Source organism: Budorcas taxicolor, chromosome 4, assembly GCF_023091745.1.
Source record: "Budorcas taxicolor isolate Tak-1 chromosome 4, Takin1.1, whole genome shotgun sequence".
In the NCBI taxonomy this organism is placed as follows: Eukaryota; Metazoa; Chordata; class Mammalia; order Artiodactyla; family Bovidae; genus Budorcas; species Budorcas taxicolor.
Window position 1 is genome coordinate 67,554,567 of NC_068913.1, and position 27,756 is coordinate 67,582,322.

The 27,756-nt window shown below is 40.3% G+C and overlaps 1 protein-coding gene across 1 annotated transcript in view; it reads right to left on the reverse strand.

Moving 5' to 3' along the window:
• Window positions 1-5,327: 5,327 nt before the first annotated feature.
• The window catches only part of GARS1 (glycyl-tRNA synthetase 1), a 49,702-nt gene continuing 27,273 nt past the window's right edge, over window positions 5,328-27,756 (reverse strand). The window contains exons 9-17 of the mRNA XM_052638450.1: window positions 25,010-25,172; window positions 23,403-23,567; window positions 17,218-17,325; window positions 16,306-16,451; window positions 12,334-12,419; window positions 10,650-10,759; window positions 7,945-8,038; window positions 7,201-7,391; window positions 5,328-5,620 (exon numbers count right to left, since the gene is read on the reverse strand). Of these exons, the coding sequence (XP_052494410.1) occupies window positions 5,495-5,620; window positions 7,201-7,391; window positions 7,945-8,038; window positions 10,650-10,759; window positions 12,334-12,419; window positions 16,306-16,451; window positions 17,218-17,325; window positions 23,403-23,567; window positions 25,010-25,172 (1,189 nt within the window). The 3' untranslated portion in view covers window positions 5,328-5,494. The remainder of the gene's footprint in view (window positions 5,621-7,200; window positions 7,392-7,944; window positions 8,039-10,649; window positions 10,760-12,333; window positions 12,420-16,305; window positions 16,452-17,217; window positions 17,326-23,402; window positions 23,568-25,009; window positions 25,173-27,756) is intronic.

The window sequence follows — 27,756 nt, forward strand, 5'->3', positions numbered from 1 at the left end:
GGCTTCCAGCACAAAACTCACAGCTGCAGCCACCCTCATTCAGCAAGATCACGGCTCCTGAATTAAGGTCACCTGGGAAAACTGAAGTCCATTCATTGCTCATTTCCCCACCCCACACCTGCTTGTCTGAGTGTCTTACTGGATACAAGGTTCTTCTAAATACGTACTCTGAAAGGGAAGCCCTTCTCAGGAGAGCAAGCAGTCCAGCATTTCATATGGCTGAGAAAGTGCACAGTGGTGCAAAAGTAGGGGAAACACTACAAGGAACAAAAGCAATGACAGCCCCTTTGAGGGATCCCCCAGGGCTCACCTTGACTACATTGTCCCTGACCCCCAACACACACAATCCACAGAGTCTGGGCCCCCACGGGGCAGAGAGCCAGTGCACATTTGCTCTTGCAAACAGGCCCCCTTCTCTGCAAACCCAATAGCACGTGACCCAGGGCTAGATTTCTCCATCCAGCATTCACAACAGTAGTTCTGCAGTCTTCTTTCTAGCCAAGCTGGAGTGGATTTAGATTTTGAAAATAAAAAATCAAGCTTTTTTCATTTAACACAGAGCCACACCATACCCTACCCCCAACCCCCCAGGCCCAGCACAGATTCATCTGCCTAAAGTTCTACTGATGGAGGATTTTTTTCTTGTTTTCAGATGAGGACATAGCTTCTTTAGTAGTAAAGGACTGTCAGCTCTGGGTTAGACATGTGTCCCACCACAACACTGCCTGTGTGTGTGAGTCCATTTCCTGTGCACATGTCTGCCTCCAGAGTCAATGCTTTACTATGATAATATCTCACCTGCAGGAAATGACATTGAACAGGAAAACGAGAATGGTCGCAGATTCTGAACCCAAGTATCAACCAGTCAGGCCTAGGACAGACGCCTCCCACTCAACCACCTCTGCTGGTGACTCCGAGGAGTAAAGGAGAAAGCTTTTACTTAGTCGTTTACGGACCAACCTACTAAAATCTGAAATCATTCTGTTCAACCAGGTTTCAGAAAAGGAAATGAACTCTCAAGGAGAGCAGAAACAGAACTGATTCAGGTGACAGCTCTCCCCTCTCTAAGCTAGAGCCTCTTATGTTTCCTGCGTAATAACTCTCTTAGCCCTCCTCACAGCCCCAGACAGCAAACAGCTATGTGTACTTCGTGCTCTAGCTGCTGGACCGATAGCCCAGTTCTGATACACGTCCTAACCTGAGCAAAGAATCTTAAATGGCTACACAGATGATGTCCAAAGGGTTTTGGTAAATCTACATATTGAGGTACACAGGAATGCTGTGAATCTCCCGATGCTAAGTAAGAATTGTGTTTTGTGGTAAATACCCCAAATGGGAAAATGTTGAACAGTGGACAAGAGATTAAAGTAGAAAGATGAGCAAGGGAAAGAGAAAGAGAATGGGAAGGGGGAGTGGAGGAAAATTTGAGCTTGATAGGGTATTAAGCAAAATTGGTGGTTGAGGACAGAAATGGGTTTGTGGAGACAGACAAAAATCAGTGCTGTAGTCTACCAGAGCCTGGGAGCAGTTTTCATGCCTCTTCCTCCCCTCATTGTCATCTCTAGTGCTGGCAACACCCTCCTCAAACACAGGTCTGCAGGCACAGCTTCTCATGAAGCTAAGTCATGGCTGAGAAGCCTAGACTTCCTAACCTGGCTGAGAATCTGCATTCACAAACTCCAAAGTGTGGGACAAGAAGGAAAGGTCCTGAGCTGTAGGGCGAGGGTTATGTACAAGCAAGCATTTCCTGACAGCAACAGACTGTTTGGAACTGTGTTAATAAGTAACCGAGTGCTCAGATGGTAAAGAATCCGCCTGCAATGCAGGAGACCTGGGTTCGATCCCTGGGTCGGGAAATCCCCTGGAGAAGAAAATGGGAACCCACTCCAGTATTCTTGCCTGGAGAATCCCATGGACTAAGGACCCTGGCGGGCTACAGTCTGTGGGGTTCCAAAGGGTCGGACATGACTGAGCGACTAACACTTTCACTTTTTCTTCTTTTTTTAAGGACAGTAATATTTAAATTACCTTAAGGGTGAAAAGAGAGAACACAAAGGACCTCTCTTAGAATAGAGCCTGGCACATGATAGGCACCCAGCAAACATGCTATTTTCCCTGGAAACACTGAGCTCCAACCACTGAAGTCCTGAAGGGCAGGTGGGCAGAGAGGCCTGAACCCCCAACACTGGACAAGGGAGGCAGGCTATGAGCCGTGGAGGGTTCATGAGAGCACGTTTACGGACACTTCACCAGAGCAACATAAAACAATGCCTGCTAAATTCATCTTTTCTGAAACTTTGGTATTTTTAATGACAACTTTTAATCTGTTGTCAGTAAAAATTTTGTTCAGAAGATGCTTCCCCACTCTGGAGTGGGGCAGGAGTGGGGAGGGCTCAGCCTTTCTATGGCTTGAGCCAAAATATCTGTTTTAGCAGAGGTTTTCCTAAGGGGGCTTTCAAAACTTTGCTGTCTGAACATCAAAACTCAGTAAACTGGCTTGAAGGGTACACATACATGAGCATTTTTCAAAGTTCCAGTGATTCAGTGTGCAGGCAGGGTTGAGAACTACTGTCCTAACTCTCACTGCTGCAAAAGGTTTAAAAGGATGTATCCTTAATCATGCAAGAAAGGTCTACCCTCACAGCTGGGAGAACAGAAGTCACCAGCACCAGAAAAGCTCCTGGCAAGAGGTCAGGGCCATAGGCTCCAGCTCTCAGGTATTTCCTGGTGATGCTCCCAAATAATAACCAATTTCCAGGAGAGCCATTAATCCCTTCCACATGATCCTAACACAATTACTGCTTAGACGCAACCCAATAACCGAGATTTATTGAAGAAACAGGCAAATTTTGAGGCACAATAAAATTATTCATCCATTCATATGCTGAATCTTCAACTAAACTTCTTTGGGGTGGACAAATGCCAAGCAAACAAAACCTGCCTTACACATAGTCAGACTATCAGCAAAGATGCTGGTGCAAGGCTCTTTAACGTGATTGATGCTATCCAAATCTCTTCATCCTAGCCCCTCCCAAGAGATGCAGATTAATAGTTATCCCTGGTGATAGGAGGTTAAGTGCAGCTGCATCCAGAGATAATTTGGATTTATTTCTGGTTTATTTGGTTCTCTTGTGAATAGACTCCACTAGGCAAGACAGTCACTATCATTAGCCTATGTTTATATTGGTTAAGGGATTAATAAATAAGGGTCTAGAATCAAGGGATTTGACAAAATGATTTTCAAATTGTTATCACAAAGACCTTTGAACATCTGACATCTCTAGTACTATCTCACCTGACTAGTAGGATCATTTATTTATATGATTTCACAATGAATTCTGGAGCACTCTATATTCAGTATTTTATTATGAGCCATTAAGCAGTATTAAGGTTCTGGACTCCTGCAGAACTCAGGCACCAACCACCTCTCTAGACACAACTCCTACTTGTCTGAATGTCCTGAATTCAACCTGTTTTCAAGAAACTACTGTTTTCTTAATGTACATTGCATGGGAATCAGACTGTCACCCTTCTTCCTATTTTTGAGAATGAACAGGTGTGACAGTGCTACTGTCTGGGACGGTGCTACTTAGCCAGCTCCCAAGACAGCCCACAGTTTGATACAAATGCATAAATGATGGGCTGCATAGCACATCAAGCCAGAAAGTCCCTGGCTTCCACACTGGACTTGAACAGAAGAGAGGAGTTGTACACACAACTCTTTAGCCTCTTTAGAAAACAGCTCTTCCCCTGCTTGCTTAGAAGCAAGCATATGACAGACAGAACCATTGGCTATTGACCCAGCTTCCCCATGCAGGTCATCAATCACTTGATAGGCAGTAGGGGCTCTTTGGGGAGAAATCATGCATTGCACCTAGAGGAAAGACCAGAGAAAGCAGGGCTTGTAGAATTCATATCCACCATCTAACACATGACAAATGTGTTTGCCAATGAAAAGTGAAGAGAGCTTTGGTTCCAATCCTTTTATGATCCAAAGTAGATAAATCTACTACTACTACTACTACTCCTCTATTTTTCCTATTAAGCAGCTCTTAACAATGCCTGAGGTTGGGGTGATTGACTAGGGAGGTGCTCACTGTGAAAAGTTAAATAAATGTTAAGTAGTAAAGACAACTGCCCCCTTATACCTCTGTCCCAGCCCCAATGTGAGAATACTAGAATATACACCAAGTTAAGAGCTATATTATAAGGGGTGAAAAAAATACCTAGAAAATAAAAACTCAAGTTTATTTAAAAGCTAGTTTCTTCTAATTTAATAATGAATACTTTAAAAAGCATAGGTCAGAGGAGAAATAAGCCATCAGTGAAAGGATTTATACCCCAGAGATTTGTTCAAAATCAAGACTCATGTGAAGTCTATTTACTGGCTACATACCGTGTACAGCACTGTGGTAGGCACTATTGCAGGAGAGAGAAAGATGAGAGAATCCCAGTGGGATTCTTCAATTGCGCTTCATTCTCAAGACAAGGAAAACATTCTAGATATGGCACCCCACCCCCCCTACTGTCTGAGAGGATGATGGGGTGCTAGACAGTCTTAACACAGCAAATAAATAGCTGGTCAAACTCACACATCCTGAATTTCTTCCTAACAAATGAAACACATGTGTTCTGACTCTATACAAAAACATCATAGCAGTGAAGTCCCTCAAAAGCAGAGCCAAAAACTACAAGGCTAAAATCAAAGACACTGTGACAGTTGAGAAGCGCTACGTCAAGACACGGCAGATGGGGCTCCTCTAGCATCAGGAGTTCACCGATTTCCAGGGCCATCTGGGAAGCCAAGCACACCTTAGAATTAAAATAGACGGTTTCTGTTGATGCACCCCACCTGGACACTCTGAAGAGCAGAGTGTCATCAGGATACTGGGGTGAGCAGCCCTGACCCCCACCCCAGCAAGTCTCTTCCTTCTCCCCTGCTTCTGCAGCCTCCTCCACACCGCAGCACCTCCCAGACGCCAGTCCCCCTACTCAGAGACTGCTGCCTCTTCAGCACAATGCATCAGCTCAGAAAAGGAGAACAGAAAAGGCAAATCCATAGAGACAGAAAACAGTAAGTGGGTGCTTGGGCCTGGAATGCGCATGAGATTTCTTTTAGGAGCGACGGAAATTTTCTAAAATTGGATGGTGGTGGCAGTTGCACAACTCTGTAAATACACTACACGTCGTCAGCTTGTTCAGGTGAGTTTTACGGTCTTATGACTAAAGTTAAGTTTAAGGTGTATTCACTGTTTCACATTAAGTCATGAGTGTCTACCCAAGGTCGGAAAAATAGCAGAAACAAGAGCATGTAGGTTACAAGTCTGTTCAGAATTCCTTCCACTTTAATTGTGGGAGTAAGATCAGGCAGCCACTGAGGATAAAATGTAGTCCTGGGGAGGAACTGAGATGCTGTTTTGTTTTTTTGTAAAGTGGACATGATAAGAGTTATTCTTTTATTAAAGCAAATGGTCAGAAGTTGCCAAAACTGTTCTCATTCTTCAATTGCCTCTTTTTTCCCAGTTTCTTGACCTTCGAAGACAGGATATCTGGCCTCCACATCTGCCCACATGATGCTGCCATTGGCCAGATCGCGGACAACACCAGGCAGTTCAGAGACCTGGGGTAAAAGAAAAGAGAAGTCCCAGAATCAACCAGCTGGATCACGCTGTCAAAAAAAGAGGATTCACCCTGAACTCAGGAAACGACATAGTCGAGTCCATGTCTACACAGTGACAGGATCCCTCCAAAAACTGGTCCCTACGGTGTGTTTCTACGTGACTCCCACCGAAGCCTGTTTACCTAGTTATGCTTACCTCCCTCCCAGGCTGGGGTCCTGCTCTTCCTCCAGCCCAGAAGCCCTGCCAGCTCCTTTGGGTACCCCAATTCCCCACAGAGCCTTTCCTAGTCATTCCAAGCCTCCAGGCTACCTAAAGTCACTTCATTCGTATTAATTCAACTCTTAGAACCACGGTCAGTCAAGTAACAGGAGTGAAGGGAGTCAGGAAACTGAAAAGGCCCTAAGGAAGGGGCCAGCTGTTCATCAGCCAGAACCAATGGTGGCCACCACACAGCAGGGGTTCTCAAACCTGAGTGACCAACCATAGGAATCATCTGGGAGGCTTGTTTCTTTTTTAAAGTTTTTTTTTGGATGTGGACCATTTTTGATGTTTTTATTGAATTTGTTATAATGTCATTTCTGTTTTCTGTTTTTGGCATTTTGGCCATGAGGCATGTGGGATCTTAGCTTTCTGACCAGGGATCAAACCCACACCTCTGCATTGGAAGCACAGGGTCTTCACCACTGGGCTGCCAAGCAAGTCCCTGGGGGGCTTGTTAAAACAGTTCTGCCCACCCTCTCTCCCTCTCCAAACCCCAGCTCCATCCCAGTTTCTGACTTAGCAGGTCTGGGGTGGAGATTTCTTTTTTCTAACAAGTTCCCAGGTGATGCAGACGCTATTGGTCCAGGGACCACACTCTGAGAACCCCTGCCTGACAGGAATACAGGTTCAGAGTAGCCAGATCTGGTATTGTAAAAAGATGAGCCAGAAATCTGTGACCTCTAAGGTAGACTGAAAATTCCTTTGGGAAAAAAGCAGCCTTTCACTCCTGTTTTCCCTATTACAAACTCTTAGTAATAAGCAAAGCAAATGAAAGGTATTCAAAATACAAACTTGCTCAACATAAACTGGTCAGGCAGCTGTCAAAGTGGCCACTCTTTTCTTTCCCTCCTGTACTTTTCCCATCTCCATGGTTCCCTTCCGATCAAGTACAATTACTGAAATATTATTCACTGTTTTGAAATTGATTAGCATGGAGAAGTTTATACATACTCGTGTGTATACTTATATGGAAATATGAAGATAAAACTGTCTAAGCCCCCCAAAGCCTGCCAATAAAACTATGGCAACAACCACTTGCGATCATATTTCTCTTGCTCAGATAAACAATCATAAATGCAAACTGTCAGAGAATGAGCCCAGAGTGATACAAACGGCTGTAAAATATTAGAGAAGTGTTAATGAATATTTTCATAATTAAGCCTAGGGGATTTGGGAAATCTGTGCTCTGTCTGATCCAAACTTACGATTAAAATGAAAAAGAAAAACAAGAAGGGAAGCATAAACACAACAAAATCCATCTCAGCTCGGAAGCAACCAGCATTTTTAAGACTACAAATGCCAAAGCGAAGGCAGCCACCTCTGCTCTGATCTGCCGCATGGAGTCTCGATCCCGCAATGTGGCCGTGTGAGGGGTCTTGTTCACTGTATCGAAGTCAATGGTTATGCCGAAAGCCACACCAATCTCATCAGTCCTGGCGTAGCGTCTTCCGATGGATCCCGAGGAATCGTCTACTTTGTGAGAGATGCCGTGCCTGGTCAAGGCCTCCGCTATCCAAAATAAATTCAGTAAATTAAAAATGTCATATGAGCTCAGGAAACTTATAACAGGAGCTAACACAAAAGAGCAAGAAGTTGCAGCTGCAAGAGACAGAAACATTCCCAAAGCTTAAGCCCTTGCTGGAGCCCAAACCCTCACTCATCCCTGCACCTCATTCGGCTATAGGGGCATGAGCAGCCAGGGTGAGCAGACTGGTGTGGCCCCAAGCAGCTCAGTGGATGCCTCCCATCTCCCAACTCTGAATGTGCGGCCACACCAGATGGCCGCAAAGATCCCTTTCAGTGCTGTGAGTCCAGCGGCTGCAGATCTGCAGGGTTGTCACCCTCCATTTGGTGTCCCCTGATGAAGTGACCGGCAAGGTCAGCAGGAGAAGCAATATGCAATCTGACTCTTCGGGTCTATCCCAACTCATTCAAATGCCAGGAGAGAACATCCCGAGCAAGCATACTCTTTATTCAATACTTTTTTTTTTAAGAGACATTTCCTAAAATTCAGTCTGCCTGACAGTATTCCCATGGAGATTAACCAACTGGATTTACTTACATAATTCTTTGACGAATGGCATGAACTCTTGGTTCTGGCTCAGTGGAAGGACGGAACATTTGAATGGAGCTACTACAGCAGGGAAACTGAAGAACTAGATGATTTAATAAGACATTGAAATGCGTTAATGTATAAAGATCTAAACATTAATGTCCAAATTTCACTATCAAAATACCGGAAAATAGGATGTTAAAAAGCAGTGTGATAAAACATAGCGAGATAACCAGAGTTAGAATCACAAAGACCTGGTTTCCAGCTCAGAGTCTGGACCAACTCAGTGGGCTCTGCTGCTCTGCATCTCAGCTTCTCTGTCTAAAACGCGGGCCTCTGCTATCTGCTCTGCCTGCTTTGCAGGTCAATCATGAAAACACTGAATGATGCAAAGTATTCTGAAAACTGACATCTAAGATGGTAATTATTTGGTACTACTTAAAAGCCTTACTTCTTTCTGTGGAGATCCCTAAGAACCTACCCCCAAATCATCAAAAAAGTAGTGTCGACAGACAAAATTCCATTCTGTCCTTTAAGAGATTCAACATAGTTGAAGATGTCTGAGTCTTAGGGACTAAGTAAAACAGAACAGTTTAATTAGCTTACAAATGCATGTCCCAAATAAGCAGTAGGAAGAAAACAAACAAAAAACCCAAAATGAGGTTCTGTATACCCAGAGAGAAATACAGCCCTCCTAAACTGCTCCTGAAACAGATTTCAGAGTTACTCAGAAATAAAAGAAAGCAAAAATATATGGCAGAAGGCAAACAATTCTACCATTTTGGGTTGGAAATGAGAGCTGAAGATAGTTCTTAAATAGGATCTGTACAAAAGGTTCACTTGAAGGCAAGAATATGGGACTCAGAATGAATAGGTCCCATAAAAATAATGAATGACATGGGGTCCAGTTTGGCCCCCCAAAAGCCTAATTAATCTTAAAATGTCAAGCAATGGTGACTATTCCACTGTAAATAAACCCTAGACTGCACCAATATGGCACATGAATTGTGGAACACTCCTAATTCCACTCCTCTCCTCCTCTTATGATAATTCCATTTAATGTGAGAGAGAAGTGGGGAACTGACTTTATAGAAAAATGGTGGTTTTTTTTTTTTATCTAACCAGCAATGCTTTTATACCAAATTTATAGGAAAATGGATTGAGGGACTATGTGCTAGTAATTTAGAAACATTTTTGGCTTCTTAAAGCCTAATCAAATTCCTTTTCATGATGAAATCTCTATGTAATTCATAAAACACTATAACTTATTCTTGCCTAGCCTTTAAGAAATTTCTATTACAACTTTAGTTTTATCACGATAGAGTCAAAGGAATAGCTGAAAGCTTTTCTAAAAAAAACTCTTAATTAGAAAAATAACCAGGAAAAGTTTGAAGCAAACTTGGTCTCTAAAAAAGGGCACATTCAGTAAAGTATGATGTCATTCCTCAGGAAGAACCATCCCTTATGTCTTATCTCTGGGGTCCAGGCTCAGGTTCCTGCTATCTGTTAATGAATGAAAAGCCACTCCTTAAACGTCAGGAAATGAAGATGTGACTTTAGGGCACAGAATAAAAGAGTAGCTTTATTAGCTGTACATTATCAATAGTTATGTCAAACTTTTAAAAATATTGGTGCCAAGAACTCATCAGTTCAGTTCAGTTCAATTCAATTGCTTAGTCATGTCCGACTCTTTGCAACCTCATGGACTGCAGCACGCCAGGCTTCCCTGTCCATCACCAACACCGGGAGCTTGCTCAAAAGTCATGTCCATCAAGTCAGTGATGCCATCCAACCGAGAACTAATCAGTTCATCTTTAAGGCTAAACGCCCTAGGATAAACTACAGAGCTGATGTCCAGCATTGTGTACACACTCAGCTTTAGCTGGTCACACAGGTAAGAATGCTTCTTTCAGTTGCTTTGACCTGTACAACCTTTCCTCTCTAGCATTCTTCTTCTGAGTGAACTTCCTGGAAACCTGTAGTTATACATCAAAGGCGTATAATTTCCACAACCGGAGGTTAGGTGAGGAAGGCGAAATAAGCCATAATGAAGAGCTATGTGGAAGACATGGAGCAGCAATTCAAAAGCACTGGAGCCAAAAGAAAGCTTGGTGGATGAAGACTTCCTAAAAACATGCAGCGTTAGCTAGGTTTGAATGCTGGGAAAGCCTACACGTCACATACTTCTGCTCAATTTATAGTATGTCAATCTCCCACAATGAAATCATCTGGGTTTCTTATAAACACACATACACACACAAACCTGGATCCTGGGGTCTCAGACCTAGTCAATCTGTATCTCTGGACTAAAACCTAGGAATTTACATCTTTACCCTCAAAATACCTCAGACAATTACATGCAGTTTGAGAAGGTTCCTTTTAATGCTTTACCAAAGTATAAACACAGTTTTTAAGTTTGTCCAAATTCTATAAATCATCGCCTTCTTCCCTTGATGCAATACAGACAGCTCTCCCAAAGTAATATGTTGTCTCAGAACTCAGAAGCAACTAAAACAATGGCATCTGGAATAACCTACACATTCGAAAGCACAAATGAGATAAGGAAGTGCTTTGCTTCGTAAACAGTTAAGCAAAGGTGTTAATATTCCAGTAAATAATAACTGATTGTTTCAGAGTTGTCTTAACATCACTCAGGAGATGTCATTCTCTGACACTGTAAGACAACAAACAGTACACTTTGCATGGCAACTCACCGTTCTCTGTTCATCTCCCTCGCGAACCTGGAATGTATGTTCAAATACCGTATACATGATCCTGCCCAGGCCAAAAGAGGGTTCGATTACACTTGGAATAACTTCTTCCACTGTAAGACAGACAGAAATTCAGTAAGACTCTCTTAAACCCCACATGATGCACTTCGGGTCCTCTCGAAACAATTCTAACTGGCCCTAAAAATATCTCTATTCTAGATGGATTGTGATTGATCCTGTACAGCAGGACAAAAAAAAAAAATCAGAACATTCCTAAAAACCATTTCCTGGTAGAAAACATGATGCCTTTAAAGAGAAAACAGGAGAGGAAAACTTTTTTTTTTTCACCAAATTTAATTGTTTACATACCATAAAAAATAAAACAAGATACCAGTGTATTCCTTCACCAAGTTGGTAAGCTATGAGCAATGCCTTCTGCCTCACCTATGCAGAAAGCACTGAAACTCTAGCGCTTCTGTAAGACTTTGCTAGAATTAAAAATCCACTACCGCAGCTGGCAAATTTAATGAAAACAACTCCTACATACAAGTATCATGTGATTTGTGCTTTACTCTTTATCTTACTATCTGGATGGGAACTCCTTAAGACAGTCAGGTTACTGCTATTGTATTTCCAAGATTCTGGGGTCAGGAGTCCATTAGAGAAGAGCTTGCTCAGGTACCAGAAGTCAATCAAAGACCAGGAAACCCACAGCTCTTCCCATGGGTGCAGTTATACTTGTGGTATACATCGGAATTGTCTTCATTATCACTTATTATTCAGAAAGGAACCATGGCTAAGCACTATCCACATCTAACTAAACTGACCCTCACCTTGAGAGCTTGTTTCAAGAGAAATGAGATAACTCGAACCCAAAGCTCGCACATGCGAGTAACATTTGAGAAATGACCAAGGCATTTTCTGCCCATAAGGTGGCATCTTGAAGGACAGCTCTAAGCCAGCTGCCAGGATGTGGCTAAAAGGCCTCAGGGCATGAAGAAGGGCTCCCCTGCTCTCTCCTATCACTGCTCTGACTGCTTTTACCACTCCATGCGGCCTAGCAACAACGAGGCAAGCCAAAAACAAATGGAAAAGGAGGCCAGCTCACTCCACGGGCAGTAGTGTCTCAAATACCCACTACTTGCAGTTTCCAGGAGCATCAATTCAACCAAGAATCCTTCATACCTTCTCCAAAATATTCACTTACCAACTCATAGAATTTGTCCTACAAAACAATAATCATCTCCTTGGCTTTTAAAAAGCATGAACGACCACTAGCCTAAATGACCTTTAATAAGTTAATCTGCCAGAAAAGACAGTGTGGATAAGTTCTCTCTTTTGCTTAAAAAATAAAAGAATTTTTCCTTAAAGTGAGGGAAAAAAGAAAAGATGCTTTTAATCAAAGAGATACTCTTCATATGTGCCTTGGTCACAGAACATATAAAGATGGCATTATAAGTTATTTTTAAGTATGAGTACAATTATGTTTTTTTTTTTTTTCTTTTTTAAAAAACAAGGTAATGTCTTGAACATATTCATCAAATTTAGGGCTGTAACATTAAGGATTCATTTTCTTCTTCAAATTTTCCATAAAATAGTTATGCTATGAAACTTAAAAATAAAAAAAATGCTGTTAAGGAGTAATGATTTTTGTCTGCTTGCTCCTTAATTATTTTTACAAATTTACCATGTAGTGTTTTCTGGAATCTCTTCACATTGACCATATCTTTTGTCAACTGAAATGTTTTCCCTTCAGTTTCAACAGTAAATTCCCTACAATGAAACAAAGCACATATTAGTGAAGACGCATATGCCCATGCCTTAATTTAAAGGAGTTTTACAGACTGCTAAACCTCTTTTCATTTTATGTGTAATACAACTTGGTCAACAATCCAGATATAACAACTGAAGTCAAATTTAAATTCTTCATAAGGAGTACCAAATTAAGTATTATTCTAACAACAGCACCAAACAGTATTTTGGAAGGCACCCAAATATGTGGCTAGTCTTATAAAATTCCACAAGTGACTTAGTGACCAACTCCTTGATTCTGAGATCAAGATAAAACTAAAGAAAATTTTTTTAAAAACTCAGTTATAGAATAATTACATTTGTCAGAAACAGGTCTGCTGGCAAAAAGACCACTGTTCTCATTACTATCCCAACAAATGTAAAAATGACCAACTTGTCATCTTACAGAAAGAATTTTTTAAATTCCCACTTTTTCCAAACTAAAGTTTTATACTTATGCTGATGAAGATCAGCTTAAAAGAAGTTTAAAGATTCTGCTTGATATGTCAATATAAAATACTATCCCCCCCCAAATCACTGACTGCTTCATGTTTCTATCCTGAGATATGCCCATTCCATTTCAGGTTATAAGAATTCACCTTTATAAAGCACTTCATGCAACACCTGTATTTTAGCTTATGAGGCATTCCATTACACTATGATCAGTTTAGATGTGTCTGGCCTCACGAGCAGCTTGGTGCTGGGAAGAGAGCCCTCAGGTGGTTGTCCTTGGAGCTGTATGGCTGCTACATGGTGCACTGCATTCTGCTAGTTTCTAGCACTGATGGTCTCACGCATCACATGAATGATTTTCATTGATTTCTTCCCATTTTACTATTCTGGAGTTTGTGCATGCATGTATTAAAGACTCCACATAGACAGTATCATATATATTTTCTCTGTGAGCACAGTCTAAGTGTAGGGTATGTAACAATTATAAAAAAGCTGAAATTAGCAAGGAGACAGTTACTATTGAGAATAATTTTTAAAAAGCTGTCTTGTTTGTATATAAATCTGTTAGTAACCTATGTTAACTTTAATGGGATATGAGGTTATTCTAGCATAAACAGACATTAATTCTAGGAGACCAGAAATGTTTTAAAATTTTCCTATTGAAATAGATAATTTTGTTTTCAACTTCGAAGTGTTCATCTTGCAATAGCTGACAAATACCTATACATATGCACCCACTATGGCCCTGAAAGTTCCCCTGGGTCCCTTCTCTCTTGATCCCCTCCATTCTCACTCAACCACTGATGTGCTTTCTATTACTCTAAACCAGGTTTGTCTCTCCTAGAGTCTGGCATATAATCTTTTGTGTAAAGCTTTCACTTAGCCTAATGTCTATGACAAGGTGTGGCAATCTTTCTGTATAGGGCTAATCATGAAATATTCAGTTATAAAATGTGCTGGGTTTGGAGACCATAAGCAGACTCCCATACTGCGTTTATTAAAAAACAACCCTTTGAAAATGCCAAGTCATTCTTTGCACTGTGATACAAAAAATATGAAAGATGTTCCAAATGTATTTAAAAGTATATACTCCAGTTATTAGGTATTCTACAAACAACAAGTAGGTTGATAAATAGTGTTTATACCTTCAAACTCCTACCAATTCTTTTTTGTCTACCAACCACTGAGAGGGGTATAAAAATCTCTAACTGTCACTGTGAATTTGTCTAATTTCCTGTTCAGTTCTGTCAAGTTTGCTTTACATATCTTGAGGTGATTTTTAGTGGCACACATGGCTAGAAGTGATGTATGTTCTCGATGAATTGATGATCCTTTTATCATTATGAAATACAACCTGATAATTTTTCTTGTTCTTAAGTTTCCTTTGATGTTAATAAGGCACTCCACCTTCCTGATTAATGTTTTTATGGGAAATATTTTAAAAATTCTTTTCCCTTTAAACCTAAAATTTGAGTAGAGGCATACCTTGCTTTCTTGTGCTTCACAAGAAGCACAAGCGTTGCATTTTTTGGCAAATTGGAAGGCTTGTGGCCACCCAGCGTTTGCACGTCTATCAGCGCTGCTTCTCCAACAGCATTTGCTCACTTCATGTCTCTGAGTCACATTTTGGTAACTTTCACAATATTTCAAACTTTCTCATTATTATCATACTTGTTATAGTGATCTATAATCAGTAGAAGACTTTGATGTTACTACAGATATCCACTTGCTGAAGGCTCAGATAGTGGTTAGCATTTTTCTGCAATGAAATATTTCTAAACTAAGGTACATACACTGTTGTTAAAAATATAATGCTATTGCACACTTAACAGAGTACATTATAGTGTAAACATAACTTTTACATGCACTGTGAAACAAAAAAAATTTGTGTCACTCACTTTATTGAGACAAATTTATTGCAGTGGTCTGGAACCAAACCCACAATATCTCCAAAGTATGTCTGTATTAAAATTACAGTTGGTTTCCTGTAAACAATATTTAACTGGGTCTCGAATTTTTTAACCAGTCTGACATGGCTATTAATTTGAGTGTTTTGATCATTATATTTAAAATAACTATCAATACTGTTGAGTTGAAATCTACCACTTCCTGAGTTGTTTTCTATTTGTCTCATCTGTTCTTTGTTCATTTTTCTTCTCCTATCTTTTTCTAGAGCATTTATTATTCCATTTTAGCGCCCTTATTGGTTTATTAGTTACATCCCTTTGGTTTCTCCGTGTCTTATCCAGGCAATTATCTAAAGTTGACTACAAGTCCCTTTTTATTAAACTTAGCATATGTAACATGTGCTCGTTACAAAAGTATACATATTCTTACATATTCCCAATACTTGGCTCCCATCCTTTGGGCTGATGACACAAATGCTATTTCTACACATTACAAATTTCACAATACACTTAATATTTTTCTCTAAACAACCCGTTATCTTTCAAAGAAATTTAGAGATGTCATTTTAAATCAATGAAAGAAAATGTCACTCATATCACCCACACAGCCATCATTTCTAGAGCTCTTAGTTTCTTTGGGTAGATCTAAGTTTCCACACTTCTGCCTGAAGAACTCCTTTAACATTTCCTGTAGTGTAACTCTGGCTGACAATGTATCCTCCAAGTTTTCTGTCTGAAAATATCTCTTCTTTTTCCTGAAGTATTTTTTTTGAAAAGCCATTTTCGGCGGGTATAGGCTTTTGTCTGTAAGAACCTGAGAAGATTTCATTAGACTGTATTGTGGCTACGTACACACAATTACATTTGTGATATCACCTCTATCTAGATGTTCCATTTGGTTTCTTAAAATATGTACTTTTCCATTTCCCACTTCATATGTTCATGGTTTCTCTTATGACCTTGAGCACATGAACACGGTTTTAACATCCTTCTGTATTATTTCCATGATGCTTGTCACTTCTGGGTATTTCTTTTGATTGATTTTTCTCCTTATTTTGGGTCTTTTCATGCTTTTTCATATGGCTAGAGATTTTTTTTATTGTTTGCCAGACATGGTAAATTCTACACTGTTTAATGAATTTTGCTGAATTCCTTTAAAGATTCTTCTCTATGGTTTTTCATTTATACTTACAACAATTATGCTCAGGACTCCAAAACTCAGAAAAAGGGTATTGACTTGAGAGATAGATGGAGTTTCTAATTACCGTGGGTAAGTCTCCTTCTTTAAGAAGGTTATTGGGAGGAAGAAAGGTCTTTGTAGTCCATTTTAAGTCTACTTCCAGGCCTCAATGCCAAAATCTCAACAAACAGTCCCTCAAAAGTAGCCAAGAGATGGTACTCACTTGCAAAAATTTCTAAAGAAACTAATGTCCCCCTAATTTTCAAAACATGGCAAAGAGAACATGGCTGACTGGAGCCCATGTTAAAGTACACATCTTAAAACTTACCCTTTTTCATTCAGCAGTTTCTCCATTTCTGTAATGTAACACTCATCACAAATGGCAAGGTATTCCATCAACAGCTTTGCATCCTTCTTATACGCCTTACCAATTGCTCCCTTATTGGGTTCAAACTGAACAACACTGACTGTTTTGTATGAAGGGGTCAAGGAATACAAAGCTACAGAACTGCCCCAGTACTTCCAGAAATGATTCTGAGGACAAGCCTTCATTGACTTAAAACAACTACCAGTTCCCAAGATCCTCTTTATGCTGATTTCAAGTACAAGACAAAACAACTACTCATAAAATCATTCAGATAAACCCCACTCAAAATAAGTGAACATCATCAAAAAAGACTTTTCCAAAGTTACAATGAGATAAAGGGACATTATCTAATCAGCAAAAAACCCAATACATAGCATAATGAACTCTGATAACAATTCATTTGTTTCTTTATGTCAGCACAATAGGATCTACTTCCTGTCACCACTCTAGCCCTTAGATAAACTTACAATCTCATTGGTAAAGGAAGGAAATTTCTCCTTTGCTGATCTACAGATCAAATGAGATATATTATTTCATCATAAAAGGGCATTCATCTTTTAACAGAGAAAACATTCACCAAGCACCCTTTATCTAAAGAGCATGTACGCAGACACAGGTGTTGGAAACGGCTGAGAAAAACTGGTCAACATCCTGAGAGATACAGAGCATTTTTCTCTCAAGGACCAAACACTGAGTGGGCACATGTTAGACTATAGGTAAAGAGAACAAGAAACAACAGTGAGATGCATAAAATGATTGGTTTAAATAAAGTACTAAAACATCTCAGTTTATCCACAGATCAAGGTACAGTCTTGAACTTATCCATTTTCAAGATGTTTACTCCTGATTTGCAGAAGTGACCAGAAAGGATATGGGCTCTTTCAAAGGTTTCTCAGCTACGAGTGGGACTTTGGTTGCCCTCGCATGACAAGACAGGTCATAACAGGAACGGTCAGCACATCCAACAATCTCGATCCAGCCCTAAGAAGACATAATAAACATCTGTAACTCACACAAGGTTCATTCACAAATGCATGCAGATTATACGTACTCATGAATAATTCAATTATAGAATTTCCACTCAACTTTTACAAATGTTTGAAATGGGTACAGTTTTATACATCAAGCAGTAGCAATCTTATAAAATATAATCCACACATGTACACAAAATAGTCTTTTTATTTTCTGGACAGAATTATTTTGCCATATTGTGAATGTGGGGTAAACTAGTATTTGCTGGGATTTAGCTATGCAAATAAAATGTGAACCTAAACAAAACTTGTAGATCTCTTTCAAATTTTTGACCAGAAGTCAAAATGAATGTGGTAGAAACCACTAGCACAACACTCTGTTCCATAAAACACTTTAGCATCGATGGATTTTGGCATCCACAAGGGGTCACCGATAAACTGGACATGAACTTGGGCAAACTGGGAGATGGTGAGGGACAAGGAGGCCTGGCATGCTGCAGTCCACAACTGGGAAACCAAACAAGAGCAACAACAACAAGGGGTCTTAGAACCAATGCCCATGGATTCCCAAAGACGACTGTAACGGTTCCCTCCTGCCCATACAATTGTATTGTTAGCACTTTGGCTCAAATCAAAGAATTTCCACCTACAAAGTCATTACTCTCTGTGCACTTTTAAGAACTGCCAAAGAGAAGGGCATGGCTAGTTCAGAAGAGCTCTACACTAGCAAGTAAATCACAGTCCTGGCCAGAAGTCGACCTCCCGAATTCCATAGGACACACACAACAGCACACTCCCAGATACTTCCTGTTGCCGCTCATGTGGAGGAGCCAGGGGTCAACCCAGCTCCCTTTTGTGAGTCAGCACAGAACATAGGCATCCACAAATCTAAATGTGGTGCTCACCTCAAAAAAGTTTTTGGAGAAGGAAAACAACTTTCATAATCTTTTAAAAGCAAGGAAGACAGTCAAGAGGAGGAAGGGTTTTACCAGTCTTTACCACAGAAGACAACAGTCAAGGGTGAGTGACCCAATTAGCCCCTTGAAAATCTCTTGTGGGTTCAGAGACCAACACAGGTGATGAAAAATAAGGTCAATAATAGCTGCAGGCAGGAAGGCAGGGATTCACCAAAGGCACTGGTAAGCTGGGAGGAGGAGACACTACCACAGACATCATGGCATTACAGCAGAAGAGCAGCAGAAAGAAGAACATGCTATTAGGGTGCTGTGGCGATGGCCACTCTAAACGCAAGTGACAAAGATACAACAGTTAACACCTGTGGGGGGAAATCCACTGGGAGTTAAGTTATATCACAGCATGCCCTGCACCTACAGTCTCGCTTGTAACTCTTCACTGGAAGATATTTATGAGAAATTATAAGGAAAATAATACAGCATGTATACATTTATCTGAATCATTCAAAAAGAAAGAAAAAGAAAAATAACGAGACTACACTGGAGGAGGAAATGAGCAGAGTGCTAATGCATCACATCAGCCTTGATGGATACACAGAATGGACATATGCCAAAACCAGGACTCAGAGATCAAGGGAAAACCTAAGAACTAAGAGGAATGTCAAAATGCTGGCCTAACAATGATGGTGATACCAAAGTCACACTCGATTTTTGTATATTGGAAAGACGTTATTAAACTGGAACACAAATATATGAAATGTCATCTATTTCCTCTTCTTTTTAATCTGTTAATTTAAGTGGGTAAACTCTGTGTAAGTACTCACCACACGGAAAGGTCAAAGAAGAAACCATACAAATGTAAACTTAGCTCAGAGAGGACAGATGGACAAAGAGGACAAAGGAACTTTATCCATGTTGTTACTTCATTGTTTTATTGGCCTTTTCCCTCTAAAAAGGTTTTGAAAAACCGTAAGTAGATTCTGAAGGGCATATTTAAGTGTTAACACCCAGCAATACAGCCAGTCCTCTGTATCTGTGGCTTCTACATCTGCAGATTCAACTGTGAATCGAAAGTATTTAGAAAAAAAATGTTCAGAAAGTTACAAACACTTAAACTTTGCTGCAAACCTGGCAACTATTTGCAAAGCATTTACAGTATGTTTGGTATCATAAGTAACCTAGCTAATTTAAAGTGTATGGGAGGATGTGCATAGGGTCTGCATAGATACTAAGCCTTTTTACGTAAGAGACTGGAGCATCCCAGGATTTTGGTGTCGGTGGGGGTCCTGGAACAAGACCCCAGCAGCCACTGAGGGATGACTGCATTCTCTTTGTACGAAGTGTCTACTGCCCTCAAAACTTGGCATCAGATGGCTGTACTAACACACATCTCAGCTGGCCACAAATGTGGGGGTCTGTACTCAATCCAGTTTCCTACCCAACAAAAGAAAACTCAGTAAAGAACAGGTACTGTTTAGATCACAGAATAAAACTTAATAACAGCATTACTATCACAGCAGTGGCAGGTTCCATTTCTTGTTATTGCCCAAGTCACTTTTCAAAAGCACAATCTAAAGTGTTTTCAAAGACTCTTAAGAACCTGTTATTTGAGTAAGAACCAAAGAGGCAAAAGGCTTATTAGTTCAGCAGATGTCTAGTTAGTCCTTCTCATAAATACTTATTTTTGCCTTTGATCCAGAGTTTGGGAAAATTCAACCATAACACCTAATAAGCTTTCCAAGCACATATTACCACATGGGGTGTTTCAAACAAAGAGGCAAAAATAAAACTAATATAAGCGCAGAAACCCCAGCACATAAAAACAACAAAACAGGAATTAAGGGGGAAAAAAAAAGCTAAAAACATGTAACTTGATCATCTGAGTCACTAAAGATGCCAACTAATATATCTATGTTCTTAAACATATACTTACTCATTATCATTTACTAAAGATATTGATGAAGATATTTATGTACTAAATGGTGAAACTACAAAAATATGCCTGAGAATGGTAGACAACAATTTTGAAATCATGGTGAACCCTTAGGAGAGAGAAGAAAAGGTTAGAGCATTAACTGTATCAGTAACCTTTTTATTTAAAAAAATACAATATGAAGCACACAAAAAGAAAATATTCAAGTCTCTAAAAGCATTTCCCCCTCTCCTTAAAAGTTTATTACTTCAGAGCTTTTGGTTAGGTGTTGGAGAAGACTCTTGAGAGTCCCTTGGACTGCAAGGAGATCCAACCAGTCCATCCTAAAGGAGATCAGTCCTGGGTGTTCATTGGAAGGACTGATGCTAAAGCTGAAACTCCAATCCTCCACCTCATGTGAAGAGCTGACTCATTTGAAAAGACCCTGAATCTGGTAAAGATTGAGGGCGGGAAGAGAAGGGGACGACAGAGGATGAGATGGTTGGATGGCATCACTGACTTGATGGACATGAGTCTGAGTGAACTCTGGGAGTTGGTAATGGTCAGGGAGGCCTGGCGTGCTGCAATTCATGGGGTCGCAAAAAGTCAGACACAACTGAGCGACTGAACTGAGTCCAGTCTTCTTATGATCTTACACAAAATGTGAGGCCTAATCTCAAAGCTAGGCCCACATTTTCTTTTTAATTTTTTCTTTAATTCTTTTAAATTTAGATATAATTGACATACACAATGATATTAGTTTCAGGTGTATAATGTAACAATTTGATATTTGTATATATTGCTAAATGATCACCACAATAAGTCTAGGTTACATCCATCACCACACACAGTTATAATCACGTGTCTGTGTGTGATGGGATCTTTTACAATCTACTGTCTAAGCCATTTTCAAATACACAATACAGTACTATTAACTATAGTCACCATGCTGTATATCCCACATTTTCTGACTTCCCATCCTTGAGGGTTTGGCCACAGCTCACAGTGACACTCAGAAAGGATGAGCAGGAGTGCAGAGGGTTTATGAAATCAGTGTAGCACCATGGTTAAGGGCAGGGGCCTGGAGTCAGACAGCCCTGGTTCACATCCCCACTCCACCACTCCCTTGCTGAGACTTGGGCAAATCAACTAACTTCTCAGCACTTCAGTCTCCTGAGAAATAGAACCAATGAATGGAATTATTGTGAGGATTACATAGGCTGATACACTTAGAATGGTATATAGCCCTTAACAATTACAAATACCGAATGAACAAACAAATGAAATGCCATTCATGCAGGATTCAGAATCTAAATTGAAAACAGCAAGAATCTGGGTCTGGTTTAGCTTGAAATCTTCTCACACAAAACACTTTATTGGTTTAACTTGAAAATAAAGAGAGATTTCAGAATATCTAGTACATATAAAGAAACTAATGATCACCTATAATCCAAAACTAATTACCACTATCATTTAAGCAAACATATGTCAAGTAAGTTTGTGAATCAAGTTAACCTAACAAGAAAAACCTAACAGATTCTTTCCTAATTCAATAAAGTTAAGAGTATATGCTAAAAACAATATCAATAAGAGTCACTACAGATATATGCATATACACATGCGTATTTTTAAAACATTTTATTTATTTTTTAATTAGTGAGAAATTGCTTTATAATTTTGTGTTGGTTTCTACCATACCTCATAGTTTTGATTTGCATTTCTCTAATAATGAGCGATGTTGAGCATCTTTTCAAGTGTTTATTGGCTATCTGTCACTTATGTATATGTTTTTAAAGCATATAAAATTACTTTGAATAGGGGTTGACAAATCAAGGGTCATGGAACTAAGAATAGTTTTTATATTTTTAAAGGGTTGTTAAAAAAAGAAAAAACAAAAAACAGAAGAGAGCCACAGAGATCCACAAAGCCTAAAACACTTAACTGTGTTTACTACGGAAAATGTTTGTTGAGCCCTGACTGAGAAAACAGACATGGAATACTCTTGGGGAGCACAGTTGGAAGTTTCACTTTTTATATAACACACTTAAAGAATTATTTTTCACTTTCCGTTTTACAAAAAAAGGTTGCTATTTTTTAAATGACTTTTTTTTTTTTAACTGGAGGATAACTACTTTACAACGCTGTGTTAGCTCCTACTGTACAACAACGTGAATCAGCCCTCAGTATATACATACCCCCTCCCTTGTGAGCCTCCCTCCCACTGCCCTCGCCCCAGCCCTCTAGGACATCACAGAGCACCCAGCTGAGCTCCTTGTGCTCTACAGCAGCTTCCCACTAGCTGTCTATTTCACACACGGTGGTGTAGATGCGTTAATGCTCCTCTCTCCTTCCTACCCTGTGCCCACATGTCTGTTCTCTACATCTGCAGCTCTATTCCTGCTCTGCAAATAGATGTACCAGTACCATTAAAAAATTTTTTTTTAATTAAAATAAAAAGAACCTATTTTCTCAAAGGAAGGCACTTTTAAATTTTTACTTTTTAAGAGAAACCAAGGGCATGTGAGAATCAAGGACCCTGAGTTAAGTCTCTGTATGGGTGAGAAGTCTCTCCAATACCAAATAAAGGAAACGCAGAAGACTCTGGGGCCCGCTTCTCGTGGCTGCTGCCCTGTTCCCACTGCTACCAATGCTAAAGCACCTCCTATATCTAAATGCCTTTTAATCCTAGACTTTAGTACTAATGTTCACGTCTGGGGGGTGGAGGGGGGGAAGGAACAGTGAAGAGGTAACCTGGAGGTCTTCTCTGAATTATTAATAAATACACAGAATTTGAGAAAAGGTAGTTCGTAAATAAGAGATCAGAATCTCCTAGTCTATCCTCCAAATTTACCAAACAGCTCTCCAAACGAAGAGCACTATGGGCTTCTTTACTCAGCCTGGCCACCACTTCCAGTATCTGCGGGGGTCAGGAAGGTGGCCACTCCATCTTAGCTGCGTTCAGGCATGTTACCAATCACACTGCCCACACCAGCAAAGGACACGCCAGGAACACACTGTCACCAGCCTTCTCTCTCTCTCTGTAAAAGCCATCCATATCTACAAAGGGATCCTGGGACATAAGGGTAGCCCCCTCTTATGAGAGCACACCGGGGCAACTACTTTTTCCATTTTGCTCAGGAAGAGATCTCTTTCCTTTTTGTTCCACTCTGACAAGAAGCACATAAAAGGCAGCTTTGACATCTATGCGTCTAAGTTAACAACGTGAAAATCACGTGGTTAGAGCCACTGTGTTCTACTCACATACGATGTTTTGGACTCAGCGTCCCAACAGTCACAGGCATAATGGGCCATCTCATTCTCCATGTGCTGCCGGAAGCGGAGCTTCTCCGGAGAGACTCCAACCTTCACGAGGTAGAGGTAGATGCGGCCAATGAAATAGCCCAACACCGAGTTGTTAATCACACCCTAAAATAAATGAATAAACAAGCTCATAGACAAGTAGGCAAGCAACATGCAAACAAGCACAGAGGAATTTTAGAAAATCACAAACATTAAGGCTTCTGAAGGCCAAGGTTACCATTTTCCATTGAGTTATTTATCATCTACTGAAAAATCTTTGAAACACAAAGCAAGCTAATGTATACAGCTTTCAGAATGATCTGAAATACCCCAAAAATGTGATTAAGGCTATTTTCAAAAGTTTAACTGTCAAGCTAACAAGCAGATAATAATGAATGATGTCATTCAAAATCTTTCCACCATACTCACTGGGTCAGCAAAAATTCAGCCTATTACCTCATACCTTCCAAGTCTACAGTACTAAAAACGACATTCACAGTATTGACCCTAAGGAATGGCATATACTCCTTCTGAATTAACAAAAGTCATAAGACACGCTGAGAGGGCTTTAACGTATTCTTATCCACTAAAACTTGTGAGCCCCATATAGTATAAATCCCCTTACAACTTTAGTACAGAAGGGTTTTAGACATCGTCTAGCCCCATCTCCTCCCACTTGCAGGGCTCTTCTCTGCAATATGGCTGACAAATTATCACTCAGCCTCCACCTGAATATTTTCAGACAGGAAGCTCATTGTTCCCAGGGCAATTCATTCCATTATTAGGCAGCAACTACTGTTACCAAGTTTTTACTCACTCATTTCTCTAGGCAAATAATCATAGAGAAATTCTACTATATGCAAGCCCTTATCCCAATTGTTATGGGTAATACAGAGGAGTTTAAAATAAAGGGCTTGCTTCCTGTGAGTCAAAATGTCTCCCCAAAAGCAGTCCATATTGTTAAAAGTCAGATTGATGGGGGACTTCCCTGGTAGTCCAGTGGTTAGAATCTGCCTGCCAATGCAGGGGACACGCATTCGATCCTTAGGCTGGGAAGACTCCAGCTATTGTGGGGCAACTAAGCTGGTGTGCCACAATTACTGAGTCTGAGCCCTACAGTCTGCAAGCTGCAACTACTGAGCCCACACACCACAACTACGAAAGCCTAAGACCCTAGAGCTCGTGCTCCACAGCTCGAGAAGCCACCACAATGAGAAGTCCACACCGCAACTAGAGAAAGTCTGCATGCAGCAATGAAGACGAGTGTGGCCAAAAAAAACCCAAAAAACTGATGCGGTACAACTCAAACCAACGAAGTTTTTCCACATGCCCTACTAAATTTTTTTTCATGTTAGTCCCAATGGCCCACACATTGGCATATTCAGGTAATTCCCTCCCACTATAAAAACAGTGTGTAATAAATACTGTAAAAAAAAAAAAAAAACCCACACACTGTAATCAAAATAAAGTGACTGTCAAAACATTTTATCATCCAGTACACAGAATCTGCTAAGTGCTGAACTCCAGGAAGAAGTATGCTCTAAATTAAGTTATCTATGGACTCTTACCTGCTCAACAGCATCTCCCAGGCGCATTTTCCGAGCAGACTGTCCGCTGACCTGGGCTTTCGCTGAATACAAATAAAGGTAAATGTCTGCCACATTCTGGAACTTGGGATGGTCTTTCTCACTGGGATCTACAAAATGCTCAATTTCTGCCATTGTGAATTCTCTGAAAGCAAAAATATAAAGGATAAAAGTGGCACACTTAAAAAAAATGAACAAAGCCCTTATTTTAAACTTCATTTTACAATAACACAGAATGATATGGAAAATAGTTGTTAAAGAACAGATTGATACAGTTTTTTTAAAATTAGGAAAACCCAGGAACTTCCCTGGTGATCCCATGGTTAAGACTGCTTTTCAATGCAGGGATGTGGGTTCACTCCCTGGTTGGGAGTGATCTTGATCTTGATCCCACATGCCTCCTGGCCAAAAAACCAGAACATAAAACTGAAATAATAACATAACAAATTCAATAAAGGCTTTAAAAATGGTCCACATTAAAAAACAATCTTTAAAAAATAAAATTTAAGAGACTCTGAGCAAATGTCAGACACACACAAAAAATGAGTTACTGAATAGTGCCTTCCAAATAAAACGATTTTTCTTAAAGCACTGGCAAGTCTTTACTAATGCACACTAAATGAAGTGCCTGATATTTACTTCTCAAAGAATGGCAATTAAAAGTGAATTTAGCTTTTTATAATAGTCTGATTTCTTCCTTTTTATTGCTCTGAACAAGTAAATGACTGATAATGGCACCATACAGTTGGTGTCTTTAGAGTAACAGCTTCCTAAATGATGTGTTATTCAAGGCAGAGGACGTAAAGCATGAATTGAACAAGCTAACATCAAGCGAACTGCATAATGATGAAATAAATATGCACATAGTAATGGTTTCCCAAAAAGATTTCCCTGAATGGCAATTTAGTAGCTATTGGGGGGGAATGTTTTAAGTTAATTTTATGAGTCAAAATCAAATCTCTCTTCTTTAAAACACACATACATAATTTACTAGGGCACTTCCATGATTATCTCAGATGTTTTAGAAGTAATGAAAAATTGCTTAAATGGGTCCTAAAAATACATGAAATGCATTGCAAAAGAGCTTTGATTATTTTTTTTACTTTTACTTTTTAATATCATCTCTTGTTCAGTCCAGCAGCACCTATATCTTAATTGCCTTTCAAAAGCTATCAAACATCTGCGAGCATAGCAATGAGAGACAGACAAGAGAAGCTTGATGTCTGTCTTCACAAAGCTTCCAACCAGGACGACAGCAAGAGAACACCTAAAATGAAGGGCAGATCAAAATAAAGACCCTGCCCAGAATCCCCAGATAATCAGCTGCCAAAGTCCTGTCAATTAATCCAAGCTCACAGACAGGAGACGGAGATCATCACAAGCACTGACTGTATCAGCTGTCTCTCGTCTTTGCGTTCAGAGACTCTACCTGAACTGTGGAGACAAAATAGTCATCAGACCAGAAGACAGAGCCAGACAATCAAAATGAAATTTAATTTTAAAAAATTTCATATGGACAACTGATACTCCCCACCTAAACGAAAGGGATCACAGCTATACAAAGACTTACCACCTGCCAACTTTAAGTCAAGAAGAAGCTGAAACATTAAACAAGTCCTAGCCCTGCTGCTGCTGCTGCTGCTAAGTCACTTCAGTTGTGTCCGACTCTGTGTGACCCCATAGACGGCAGCCCACCAGGCTCCCCCGTCCCTGGGATTCTCCAGGCAAGAATACTGGAGTGGGGTGCCATTGCCTTCTCCGTCCTAGCCCTACCATGGAATAAAAACCATGGAGATACTGACTTGTGAAGGATGAATGGATTTCCACCAGGATTCTGCAGAGGCACATGACAAAATCAACCAAAATCCAGAAGACCAGGAAATAAAATGGCAGGAAGCCCCAGTGGACTTTCCCCCATTAACTCCTGGGACCGTTTCTCTGTTCTAAACTGCTTTCCCTGCTTATCACTTTTTATTCCACAGGCCCCAAGTTTTGCCTTACTTCATGGTCCTTTATAATCACTCAACGGTTACTCTCTTTGATGTAAACCCTCTCCAAAACACTGGCTTTAGACAAGCTCAGTCTCAGACAGCTATTCTGAAAGCACGCTTGCAGACACTTTCTTTTCCAAAAGCAAAAGGAAAAAAGACATGGAGAAACCCAGAGACTGAGAAATAAGACAAATTCAAGTCTGACAAGTTTGTCAATGTTACAATACCCAGTTAAAATTTAGGACTACTTTTCATTTTGCAGCAAGGCTCAGCAGGTACTCCCCATTCCACTTCTCTAAGTTGTACAAGCTCCTTCCTCATGAACTCTCCCTTTCCTAGACCATTCAGCTGAAGGGACTACAGGCCTGAAGATAAAGTCTGGTGAGAACATAGGAGCATCTCCTCAGAGGGTGTCACCAGGACTCACAAGATTAGGCAGGGGCTTTGCATGCTCTGATAGTTATAGGATATGCGATGCCTGATGCTTGTAATTTCAGCAAGTAAGATCCATAGTTCAGTTGGTAAAGAATCTGCTTGTGATGCAGGAGATCCCAGTTCAATTCCTGGGTTAGGAAGATCCCTTAGAGGAGGGCATGGCAACCCACTCCAGTACTCTTGCCTGGAGAATCCCCATGGACAGAGGAGCCTGGCGGGCTACACTCCATGGGGTCACAAAGAGTCGGACACGACTGGGAGACTAAGCACAGCATGACAAGAAGAGAACAAAGGAAGTGGGTG